At 42.4% G+C, this 13,010-nt stretch overlaps 1 protein-coding gene across 1 annotated transcript in view; it reads left to right on the top strand.

Moving 5' to 3' along the window:
* The window catches only part of GPC3 (glypican 3), a 439,059-nt gene that overhangs the window by 373,856 nt on the left and 52,193 nt on the right, over positions 1-13,010 (top strand). The window contains exon 7 of the mRNA XM_055337953.1: positions 7,501-7,660. Coding sequence (XP_055193928.1) covers positions 7,501-7,660 — 160 coding nt within the window. The remainder of the gene's footprint in view (positions 1-7,500; positions 7,661-13,010) is intronic.

The following is a 13,010-nucleotide window of genomic DNA, read 5'->3' as shown; positions in this document are numbered from 1 at the left end:
GCCGACCCATTTCACCCAGCATAATATTCTCAAAATAAAAAGCTTCTGCACAATGAAGGAAACAATCAACAAAGCTTAGAGGCAGCCTATGGGATGAGAGAAAATATTTAATTTTTTAAAGTAATCTCTACTCCCAACACAGGTCTTAAACTCATGACCATGACATCAAGAGTTGCCTGTTCTACCCACTGAGCTAGGCAGGCACCCCTAAAAAATGTATATTCCCTTTGACCTGATAATCCTACTAATGGGAAACTAAGGAAATAATCCAGAATATGGAAAGAGTAATGTGAATGCTCCTCATGCTACATCTTTATTTATAAGAACAAAAGAACGAGAAGTGGTGTCAATATTAAGTATTGGAGCATAGTTAAGTGAATTTCAGCAGATTCCTTACAGGCACCTTGTACATGTTTTATCAAGTTTAAAGCATCACAACAATTCTGTGAGGTGGGCATAATTCCCCGCATTTTACAGATGAAGACACTGAGGTTTAGGGATAATAAGCAGTGAAGTTAGTAAGTGGGGAGAAAAGCCAACGAAGGGGAAAAACCAGGATTCTAACCCAAGTCAGTCTGATTCTAAAATCCAAATTCACCTATGTAAAAAGAAAGGCATTACAAAGAAGCCTTACCTTTGAAAACACAAATGTTGTTTATTAGGGTTTGGGAATTGGGAATCTTTCCTTATTTCTCTTTCCTTTCACCTTTCTATGTTATATTGATACTTACATAATTCAAATAGTAGATCATAAAATCAAAATTGCTCGTATATTTAAGCAAATGTGATGGTCTTATGTGGCTCAACTCGAGTTACAAGGAGGGTAGGAGCTGTAAAAAAAAAAAAAAGCTGGCTATGAAAAATGCCTGTATGCTTCCCCCTGCTAAGGCCTGCCAAGCAATGAGTAGCAGAAATGTCAGGCTTATGAAATGATTATGGGAGCAGTGGAGTAAAATAAAATAATCAGACCTGTGTTTCAAGAAGATAAGTTTACATTGATAATCATTATTCGGAGCCCTGGCTTTTAAAAAGCTAACAGAGGGATGCATGGGGGGCTCAGTCAGTTAAGTGTCTGTCTTTGGCTCAGGTCATGATCAGGTCCTGCATCAGGCTCTCTGCTCAGTGGGGAGTCTGCTTCTCCATCTCCCTCTAACCCCACCACCACCACTTGTTCTCATTCTCTCTCTTTCTCTCTCTATATATATATCAAATAAATACAATTTTTTTTAAAAAAATAAAAAGCTAACATAATAGTGTCCTTTTACCTTTGCACAGTGGCAGTATCATACCCAATGTGGTTTATCCAAGGAACGATCATTGCTAATTGAGAATAGTGTCCTTTGAAATGGCAAACAATTAATCAAAAGTCTCAGGCACCTAAAGTTAACTGATTTGTGTGCAAGGTTCTCATAACTTTCTTTTTATAAAGTGAGTGTTCAGTGTGGAAGACACTGTAAAGTGTGAGAGAAGGAACAAGGAGGTCAACATTGTGAATTGCAATTAGCCAATTGGATTTCTGTGCCAAATTCCAAGCTGTACTCAATCCACAGTTCTCACTGGCAGTTCCTCATCTCTAACACATGACCCTTCCTTCAACACTCTGGAGCTTCAGACTCTTCTTTAGGACTTTTGCCTTAACAATAGTTTTCTGGGTTTGGACTTGTATTGTCAAGGTGTGTGGGTGGGTTAGGCTCATCAGCAGATGTCAGTGTAAAATGGTTCCAACATACACTATAATCCTTCAATGTTGAAACTGTCTCCAAAATGGGAGCCATTTAAAACTAAAGAAGTAATCTCATTGGCAAAATTTTAAAGGTTTTTTTTAATTGTATTTTAAAAAATTGAACAACCAGGGAATACTGGGGCATCGTACTGGAGTTTGGAAAATGGTCTCTCAGAGATTAACCATAGATCTTAGTCACAGTTGTCCAAAAGGGTTTGGCTATTCATTCACAGGTTCTTCTATAGTTAATCTGTGCTTTGGCTTTCTCATTTTAATGAGGCTGTGGAAGTAGCTTTATAAGAATTAAATAGGGGCACCTGGGTGGCTCAGTGGTTGAGCATCTGCCTTTGTCTCAGGTCGTGATCCCAGGATCCTGGGATTGAGCCCTGCATTGGGCTCCCTGCAGGGAGCCTGCTTCTCCCTCTGCCTATGTCTCTTCCTCTCTCTGTGTATCTCTCATGAATAAATAAATAAAATCTTTTTTTTAAAAAAAGGAAAGAATTAAAGATACCATGCCACTATATTTTGCTTCCACTCAATAGCACATTTACTAAGTATCTGCCGTGTGCCAGACACTACCTTAAATGCAATGAGGTTCAAAGATAAATAAGACTCAGCCCCTGGACAGCTCACAGTCTAGTGGTAGAGCAAAGTCACATGTACACGTAAATAATACCAGGTTGCATCTATAAAGTGCTATTTAGGAGGTACAGATGAAGGAAGTGCTGGTGGAAGAAGGGAAAGGAGAACCATATGACCATCTGTGAGAGCCAGGAAGGCTTTATTAAGGAAGCAGCATTTAAACTTGGCTTGAAAGGATGGAGTGCTTTCAGTAGACAGCAATGAAAACAACTCATACTGGGTGCTCAATTAATATTTGCTGATGAGACTAATGACAGGAACAGATAGGAGACATGCTTGAGAAATAGTAAGTTGTCTATATCTAACCGCCAGCTCCCCTTATGTGAACAGTTCTTATTCAGGTAATCATGACATATATGAAGGATGTACTTTTGAAAATTAACCTAAAAATGCTTATGTCAATAGCAGTTTTCTCATACAAAATAATGGAAAATTATATTTGGTCAAACTGAAGTGATATTATAGCCTAGATTAGCAGTGTTCGAAGAATGGTGTATGGACCCTGGGAATCCATGAAACCTAATGACCCACAAGGTCAAAATTACTTGCACAACAGTACCAGGGTGTTGGTTTGCCTTTTTCACTGTGTTGATATTTGCACCAGTGGTGCAAAAGCAATGGTGAGTACGACTGTCAGCAACACAGTATGAATCAAAGCAGTGACTGCAAACTGTACCAGCAGTCATTGTATTCTTCACTGCCATATAGTTGCAAGAGAATAAAAGTTTCACTTAAGAATATCGTGACTGGCCATTAAAAAAAAGAATTATTAAAAAAAAAAAGAATTATCATGGCTGGGTTCCTGGCTGGCTCAGGCAGTAGAGAATGCAAGTCTTAATCTTGAGGTCGTGAGTTTGAGCCCCACGTTGGGTGTAGAGATTACTTTTTTAAAAAGTTATGGCCAAAACAGTAAAAATGATTAGTTTATTAAACTATAACTCCTGAGCATCCTTTTAAAAACTATTCTGTGTGTATGGGGCGCCTGGATGGCATCATCAGTTAAGTGTCTGTCTCTTGGTTTTGGCTCAGGTCATGATCTCAGAGTTCTGGGATCAAGCCTTGCATAGGGCTCCATGCTATGCATGAAGTCTTCCTGAGATTCTCTCTCCCTCTCCCTCAACCCCCCCCCAACTTGGGCTCTCTCTCCCTCTATATCTAAAATAAATAAATAAATCTTAAAAAAATATTCTGTGTAATGAAATGTGAAGTACACTTACAGTATTTCTGCTGGAAACCGTGTAGACATACATCTCAAGGAAAAGCACTTGTAAGATTATTTAAGCTATGAGCTAAACTGGCCTCATTTTCATGCAATGCCATTTTTATTTGAAATAATGACTGACAAACTATGGTTATTCAGACTCAAGTATTTGCTAGACATTTTCTTTGAGAGGAATAAAGAGAGCCCATCAGTTAAAGGAAAAACTGAAAAAAAAAAAACAAAAAAAAAAAGAAAAACTGATAGTATTTGTTGCCAGTGATAAAATTTAAACTTTCTTTTTTTAAAATGATTTTATTTATTTATTCATAGAGACAGAGAGAGAGAGAGAGAGAGAGAGAGAGGCAGAGGCACAGGCAGAGGGAGAAGCAGGCTCCATGCAGGGAGCCTGATGTGGGACTTGATCCAGGGTCCCCAGGATCAAACCCCGGGCTGCAGGCGGCGCTGAACCGCTGCGCCACCGGGGCTGCCCTAAAATTTAAACTTTCTTTTTTTTAATTTTTTTTAAATTTTTATTTATTTATGATAGTCACAGAGAGAGAGAGGGAGAGAGGCAGAGACACAGGCAGAGGGAGAAGCAGGCTCCATGCACCGGGAGCCCGACGTGGGATTCGATCCCGGGTCTCCAGGATCGTGCCCTGGGCCAAAGGCAGGCGCCAAACCGCTGCGCCACCCAGGGATCCCAAAATTTAAACTTTAAAGAGAAAAATTTTGAAACACTTGTATCTGCCACCATGAGCTTGCGAGCTTCCCAACACTTAGACATTTTCTAATTAGGTTGGAGGTGATATAATGAATGGATGTGATTTTTTAATGTATCATATAATGAAAGACATTGACATTCAGAAGACCTGTATAGCTCAGTGAACCAGTATTTTTGGATGACCATGCATGATGATATAAAATGGCTAAAATGTCCATTCAAAGTTCAGAGCACACCAATGAGTTTTAATGTAACAGAACATGAAAAGTTATTCATGTGGTATCATATTCGACATTGCAACTAACTTTCCCCACTTACTGAGTTTTTATGAAGTGTCACCAAAAAATATCCACAGTTATCTGAAAAGGCTATCTAAGATACTTCCCTCTTTTCCTACTACATATCTGTGAGACACTAGATTCTGTACAAATATTTAAATCAAAACAACATATAACAACAGATTGGATGGAGAAGCATATATGATGATCCAGCTACCATATTAACCTGGACTTTAATGAGATTTGCAAAAATGTATAACAATGCCACCCTTCCTTCTAACTATTTTATATCAGTGGAAAATATATTTCTTTTTCATTAGAAAATGTTATTTATGTTAACACATCATGGCTTTATTATGGTTAAGTGTAAACAAGTTATTAAGTATTTTTTATATTTCTCAGTTATAATTTCTAAGATGGTAAATGTCAATAGATATAAACAACTTCTTGTATAAACAGAAGTTCTCTTGGATTTTGAATATGAGTGTAAAGGGGCCCTGAGACCAAAAATTTGAGAATCATTAGGCTAGCTTATCCTAGCCTATGCATCTATATTGTACATTTAGATGTGTAGGATAAGTTGGGATAGGGAGGGTCAGAGAAGGGATGCATTAGAGCAGGAGGATAGAGATGGTGCTAGAGTAGGAGACGGTAGGTGGCTTGGCTTCTCCCACACCATTAGAGGTTGTTGGACTTTCCTTTCTTTGCTCAAAAAAAAAAAAAAAACCCATAGTCCCATTTCTCTTTATCTAGCTTGTTCCAAGTAGATCTTGATGTAGGAGTTAAATCACAAGTGGATAACATAAAAGTATACTTTGCAGTGACAATGAACATGGATAATAGAAACCACAGAAACCAGGATATGTCTGTATATGCATTTTTTCTGGATACCTCTCGTGCAATCACCAAAATCTCACTTTTGGTAGATCCAGCATCTTTTTTGGCCAATATTTGTATAAGTATGAGGTGGGCCTGACTTTTAGGACTGAAAATGAGTGGTGGGGCAGGAATAGAGGACCCTGGAATACAGCCTTGGTGAGAGATGCAAGGAAAAGTAAAATGGGGCCTAAGAGCCGCCCTCAGAGATGATTTGTGCTGTGGGTTGGGCTTCCGGGTCAGTGGAGAAATTGGAGGAGGTGAGAGTCACCATCAAATTATAAAGGCATTGACTAGGGCACAGGGTGGCTCAGTGGTTGAGCATCTACCTTTGGCTTAGGTTGTGATCCTGGAGTCCTGGGATTGAGTTCCGCATCAGGCTCCCCACAGAGAGTCTGCTTCTCCCTCTGCCTGTATCTCTGCCCCTCTGTCTGTGTCTCTCATGAATAAATAAATAAAATCTTTAAAAAGGAGTTGAGGGATCCCTGGGTGGCGCAGCGGTTTAGCGCCTGTCTTTGGCCCAGGGCGCGATCCTGGAGACCCGGGATCGAATCCCACGTCGGGCTCCCGGTGCATGGAGCCTACTTCTCCTTCTGCCTGTGTCTCTGCCTCTCTCTCTCTCATTCTGTGTGACTATCATAAATAAATAAAAATTTAAAAAAAATATTTAAAAAAAAATAAATAAAAATAAAGTTTTTCTAGTGACCAAGGCGTGGTACATTGGCAATTAATTGTAAGTGTGTATTTAAAATGTGTGTAGGGGGATCCCTGGGTGGCGCAGCGGTTTGGCGCCTGCCTTTGGCCCAGGGCGCGATCCTGGAGGCCCGGGATCGAATCCCACATCGGGCTCCCGGTGCATGGAGCCTGCTTCTCCCTCTGCCTATGTCTCTGCCTCTCTCTCTCTCTCTCTCTCTCTCTCTCTCTCTCTCGCTGTGACTATCATAAATAAATAAATAAATAGATAAATAAATAAATAAATTTAAAATGTGTGTAGGGATGCCTGGGCAGCTTGGGACGCCTGGGTGGCTCAGCGGTTGAGCATCTGCCTTCCGCTCAGGGTGTGATCCTGGGATCCAGGATCGAGTCCCACATCGGGCTCCCTGAGAGGAGTCTGCTTCTCCCTCTGCCTCTCTCTGTGTCCCTCATGAATAAATAAATAAATCTTTAATAAAATAGAATAAAATGTGTGTAAAATGCCATTGGTAATCTCTTCATCTGGTGGGAAGCATTTGTTGTAATATAATGGAAATATAATTGTAGGAGGCTTCTGTAGGGCTCTTTCCTGATCTTGGTGTCCTCCCAGCCTATAAATATGCTTTGTCACATCTTAAGCTTCTCATCAGTGAGTTCTCCTACCATGGAGGCTTTAAGGAACTTAAAAAACATGGTATAGAAGGTCTAATGCAGTAGACACTAGCTACTGGGTGGTGGGAGTAGCATGAAGGAGTAGGGAATCATGTCAGATGCTATGGAATGTTCTAGAAGTATAAAATTCTAAAGAATATAAGCAGCTGGGGCACCTGGGTGGCTCAGTTGGCTAGTTGCAGCTCAGGTCATAGTGATCTCAGTGTCATGGGATCCAGCCCCACTTTGGGCTCTGGGCTTAGCACAGAGTCTGTTTGAGGTTCTCTCCCTTTCCCACTCCCTCTGCCCTTCCCTGCTAAAATAAATAAACAAACAAACAAATAAATATTTTTTTAAAAAAGAATATGGGGCACCTGGGTGGCTCAGTCAGTTAAGTGACCAATTCTTGATTTCAGCCAGGTAGTGATCTCAGGGTCATGAGATCGATGCCCATCTGGCTCTATGCTCAGCGCAGAATCTGCTTGGGACTCTTCCTCCTCTCTCTCCCTCTGCCCCTCCCCCCAGCTTTCTCTCAAATAAATAAATTTTTTAAAAAAGAATATAAGCAGTTTACACTTATCTACATTTGAAAATGGTTTTTAAAAGCTTCTATGCAGTTCATTCAGCAGTTTTCAATGCCTCCTGTTTGTAAGACAGTTTCAGACCTCCCTGAGAAATCTTAACATACTGCTACATTTCTGGTCCTTTCTTTCAGCTCCTGAGAACCATGTCTGTGCCCAAAGGTAGAGTTCTGGATAAAAACCTTGATGAGGAGGGGCTTGAAAGTGGCGACTGTGGCGACGATGAAGACGAGTGCATCGGGGGCTCTGGGGATGGCACGATGAAAGTGAGGAACCAGCTCCGCTTCCTTGCAGGTGTGTGTGTGAGCCAGCTGGCATCCAAGCCAAAATAGCTATGCTTGTGGATTCAACACCAGTTGACTCTGCTCTCTGTAACTTTCTGAAAGTCCCCACAACCTACAATGCCATCAACTTTGCAAAGAAATACTATACTCTAGAAAAAAAAAGTTTTCAGGTACCCCTCTTTTCCTCCCATCTCCGGACCTAAGTAGATTAAAAGGGTAACTTCCTGTTTTTATTTTTTATTGTCTTAAACAGTCAGACCAAATCAGGTGGCCCTGTTTCCCATTAGATATTTCCTTGGTTCTTCTCAGTTATGAAAAGCAATGCAATCTTGGGAGTCTTATGAAAACTGACAATGGGGTAACTTTAAAAGGAAGCATAAACATACTGCCCTTGTTTCTATCTTCATACCATTGCCCGCATTTATTTCCATATTAGATCCCACTCTTCTGTCCTTTCCTAAATTACACCCATCCCTCCACTGTATGTTAACTGTCCTGGAATCAAAATGTTAAATTTGCATTTTAAGTGTGATAAAGTGAACAAAATAGCTTTGGGGGTAGAGCAAACTTGCATTTGCATTCTGGCTCTCTTCCTCCTGAGTCTTCACTCCCTTGTCCATCAAATGGGGATCAATATCCCAACTTCACAGGACTATTGCAGGATTACATTAAGGGGGAAAGTTTGTAAAGCATCTAGCCTGGTACTAGCACATATTCAGTGCTCCATAATTGTTAGTTTCCTGGAATGAAATCTTTCACACGCATCCCCATCCTCTCTGAATTACTACCACAAATTTTGCCAATGCTTTCAAGAAATAGTCTACCGTGGCTCCCAAGTTCCATTCCTAGGGCATAATGTGATCACTCAGAGGCTGGCAGCTTATAATCAGTAAAAATAATATAAGCCAATGTTCACTGGACATTAACCAATACTACGAGTGCTGTGCTGGAACTTTGCTTGCATTGTCTCATATCATTTTCACTGTGAACAAGGGGTTGTTACTATTCCCACATTACAGATGAGAAAACTAATGCTGGAAAAGGTAATTTGCTTAAGGTTGTGCAGTCACTAAGGGTAGAGTCAGGATTCAGAACCACACAGTGAGATTTCAGAGACTACTCTTTGAATAACTCTACTCTGATTCTTCCTTCTCTGCTCATCTAGACTTTTGTAAAAAGGCTGAAATCTGTTCTGCTCTTCGCTATCCAGAAAAGCTTCCAGTCATCTAAAGGTTGCCCAGATGATTCACCAAAATATTAACTTGCTCCAGCATTAATCCTTGGGACACACCACTTTTCATACTTCTCCAAAACTGTCCCTGCCTAGCCCTCCTCTCACTTTTCTGCCTATAAGCCACTTCCTGGTCCATTGCAAAACACCACTCCACGATGCCATGGTGACTTAACTTTTTTCAGCAGTGTTTGGTAGGGGACCCTGTCAAGGGCCTTTTCAAAACCTAAATAGATTATATTCACTGGTTTCCCTTTGTCCACTAGCACATTTAGCCTCTCAAAGAATTCTGGTCAATTAGTTAGGCATGATTAACCCTAAGTGCTTTGTAAACTGTAAAACACCTACACAAATGGTGGGTAATTTAATTTACAGGAAAAATGATGCCTTACTCCCAATAGGTTACACTTGTGTAACATGTTCAGTGATCCTACTGGCCTGGAGCTCCTTCAGTCTCCTTTGAAATGCTTCTCATGGAGAGGAGACTTGTTGGCAATCTGCCAGGCTCGCGGCACAATAGCTCTTTGGAACGGCAGGCTATATACTTTGGTCAGCTGTTACACAATTTTACCCCAAATCTGGGTAGATGCCATCTGGTCCCAGTGATTCATCAACATCCACTTAGTCAACCAGACTTGGAACACCATGTGCGTTTACTGCCATCTCACTTAGAACTTCCACATTTTTTCCTCCAAAACACAACTTGGGAATAAAAAATAAAAAACAAAAAAACAAAAAAAACCACCAGGCTCAGAGGAGGTTCAGACCCTCTTTTATCTCCCTCTTGTCCCAGAACAGACCTTTTACACCATAACCAATGAGTGGTCCTACTGGCTGGCTGCCCTGGCTCACTTCTTGCAGGACACCTCTATTCCTGACTTTGCTTCTAACTCCCATGTGTCCTAGGGCAAGCCCCTTCCTCCTTTGGAAAGTCAGTGTCTCCATTTGCAAAACCAAGAGAATGCCCAATCCTCATGGGCCATTCTAGTGCTGGCAATCTGTAATCATGTTCATTGATTTGGCTTTAGTCCCTGACAGGGTGCTTATTGGAGTCTGGGGGACATCATCTTTAGAGTTTTCTTCTGACCTTGTAGGTTTCCCTTTGTTTTTCTCTGTTACATAAGATTGTGGCAGTTCAATAACATCATCATAATAATAGTGAAATCATCCATTCAAAGCATTTGGCAAGGTGCCTAGCACCTGGTAAGCACTCAAAAAATGCTACCTACTAGTACAACAACTGGTCTGTTACTGCTACTGCTGACCTCTGGAAGTTCAAAGAGCCTGCAGATGTAGCTTAGAATTAGCTTGTTGTATTAGTTTAAGACCAGGTAACCAACATTCAGCAGTATCCTCAGTACCTCTTGCTACTCCAGGTGGGACCCGTGGACCAGTAATGTCTGTATCATCTGGGAGTTGCTAGAAATACAGACTCTCAGGGCCCACCTCGAGACCTACTGAATCATAGGTCAGGTTAACAAGATCTCTAGGTGATGTGTTTGCAACCCTTACCGCCTTCCAACTGAGCACTTATGGCATTTAGGTTTCAAACTTGAAGCATCTAAGAAGCCACTAAGCTGGCCCACAATGAGCCAAGTGTTGCAGAAAGTACAAAAGAGGCATGAGGCCCGGTCACCCATAGGATAGATTAAGACACTTGGGTTCCATTCTAGCACATTTACTCACAGTGAGACCTTTAGCAGGTTATGTAGTGCTCTGAGCCTCAGTTTCTTCAGCTGTAATGTGGGGGATACATATCCTTCCCAACCTCAATGAGTGGTGGAAAACAAAGGTGACAATGAGTGTAAAAGTGCTTTACAACCTGTTGAGTTCTACAGATATTTATGACAATTGGGGGACTGCTATTATTAATCCCAACCCTCTGAAGCTCTTTGGCTTTCTCAGCATCCCTAGCTCGGCACATATTTTCTGCAAAGATAGAATTTAGCCCATGAGTTAGAAAATGCTTTTGCACTGAACACCGTGTTCAGACTCCCTCCCAAAGACAGACCATCCGCGGTGGAGCTGGTGCAATAAATGGACCGTCTCGTTGCCCGGCTGCCATCAGCATCGTTCCCAGTTACCCGCCTTGTCAAAGCTCTTATTGTACGCTGTTTGGGAACCTGGCTACTCCCGGCGCTTTGGCTGTGGCTGATTCCTGAGAAGCTTTGCAAGCTCTGGCCAGGTGTCCCTAGCCAAGACATGATGACTAAGCATCTTAAGCATCTGCCCCTCTCCGCCAAGTCCTGACTCTCACCCACATAGAAAACCACGCACACATGTGCCTGTACTCATATAGGTGCATGCCCGCACACGCACACATGCACGCACACACACCTGCTCTTGGAAACACAATTGAAACAGGCTCACAAAGCAACCCAGTAAGAAACACCCATCTCAGAGATACCTGTTACCACTCCCTCACCCCCGCCTCCCTGGACTTGTTCTTGCTCTAGCTTGCACTATTCTGTGGGTATAGCCTGAATAATCTGGTGAGCCTAAGGTCTCTATCACTGCAAGTCAGAAAAATAAAATATGGGGCATCTGGGTGGCTCAGGGGCTGAGCATCTGCCTTCGGCTCAGGTCATGATCCCGAGGTCCTAGGATCAAGTCCTGCATCGGGCTCCCCATGGGGAGCCTGCTTCTCCCTCTGTGTCTCTGCCTCTCTCTCTCTGTGTCTCTCATAAATAAATAAATAAAATCCAAAAAGAAAAAAAAAGGAAGAAGACAATATTAACTCAAGCTGTGTCAAAGACAAGGGGAAGTGATCACAGATGCTGTGGAAGCCTAGTTCCTTGGATGAAGAAAGTGGGAACAGGCTGTAGAAGATAAACACATTGCTGGTTGCCACATGGGAGGACAGTGGCTCCAGCTGGTTGGTGGCGAGCTGAGGAGGTAGCTTCATGAAGCACATATTGGGCTTACAACTTGAACCAATATTTTTTTTAAAGATTTATTTATTTATTTACGATAGACAGAGAGAGAGAGAGAGAGAGAGAGAGAGAGAGAGAGAGAGAGGCAGAGACACAGGAGGAGGGAGAAGCAGGCTCCTTGCCGGGAGCCTGATGTGGGACTCGATCCCAGGACTCCAGGATTGCGCCCTGGGCCAAAGGCAGGCGCCAAACCGCTGAGCCACCCAGGGATCCCCAATTTGTACCAATATTAAAACCAAATGGGTGTTTCTTCCCCATTTAAACAGATGTTTCTTGTGGTACTCTTCACCCTCAAGAAACTTTCAGTTTCACTCTGTCAGTATGGGGACCACAAAGAGAAAAGCTGCCACTGGATCCCTGGCTGGCTGGGAGTCAGGGGTGAGGTGAAGTTGGGCCAGGGCAGGTCCCTCTTGCCATCCTGCGCAGTCGAGTCCAGGTGTCAGGAGGAGAAGCAGCTGTCTGCTCTGCCCCAGCAGTGCTGGAGGGGGGCATCAGGACTCACAGCTGTGGGCCCCATGGGTCTCCACACTCAATATTTCCTCCTCACTGTTCCTTTACCATCTGGAGGCAAAAGAACAACTAAAAAAAATTATTTAGAACATGTTTTTTTTAGGCCGGTGATCTTCATTCATTTTCTTAGTGCCTCAAGTGTAACCTTATATTCTGACCTTTGCAAGCCTGCACACATACGGAAGGGGAAGGACACTTGGACGGCTTAGCTCTTTTGAGTTGTCGAGTCAGACCTTCATAACGTGGGCCGGTAGCCACATTGTCTGATGAAATTCTTTAATGGGTTGGTTTGGTGAGAAGGATAAAACCAACGGAGGAGGGGATCCCTGGGTGGTGCAGCGGTTTGGCGCCTGCCTTTGGCCCAGGGTGTGATCCTGGAGACCCGGGATCGAGTCCCACGTCGGGCTCCCGGTGCATGGAGCCTGCTTATCCCTCTGCCTGTGTCTCTGCCTCCCTCTCTCTCTCTCTCTCTCTCTGTGTATGACTATCATAAATAAAAAAAAAAACGGAGGAACTTTATAATGGGCCTTTTCTCACGGGTGACATCTGCAAGATTAGAACGTTTTAGAACAAATCACATTGCAGACCTAAGCATCAGTAGAAAGTTTGTAGAGGAATAACATGTCTTGGGTTTTTTTTTTAATGGGAAAATTGTTGAGTCCTGTTCAGAGATCAAAATACATATG

This window comes from Nyctereutes procyonoides, unplaced genomic scaffold (genome assembly GCF_905146905.1).
Source record: "Nyctereutes procyonoides isolate TBG_1078 unplaced genomic scaffold, NYPRO_anot_genome, whole genome shotgun sequence".
In the NCBI taxonomy this organism is placed as follows: domain Eukaryota; kingdom Metazoa; phylum Chordata; class Mammalia; order Carnivora; family Canidae; genus Nyctereutes; species Nyctereutes procyonoides.
This window is presented reverse-complemented; position numbering and strand designations above follow the sequence as displayed.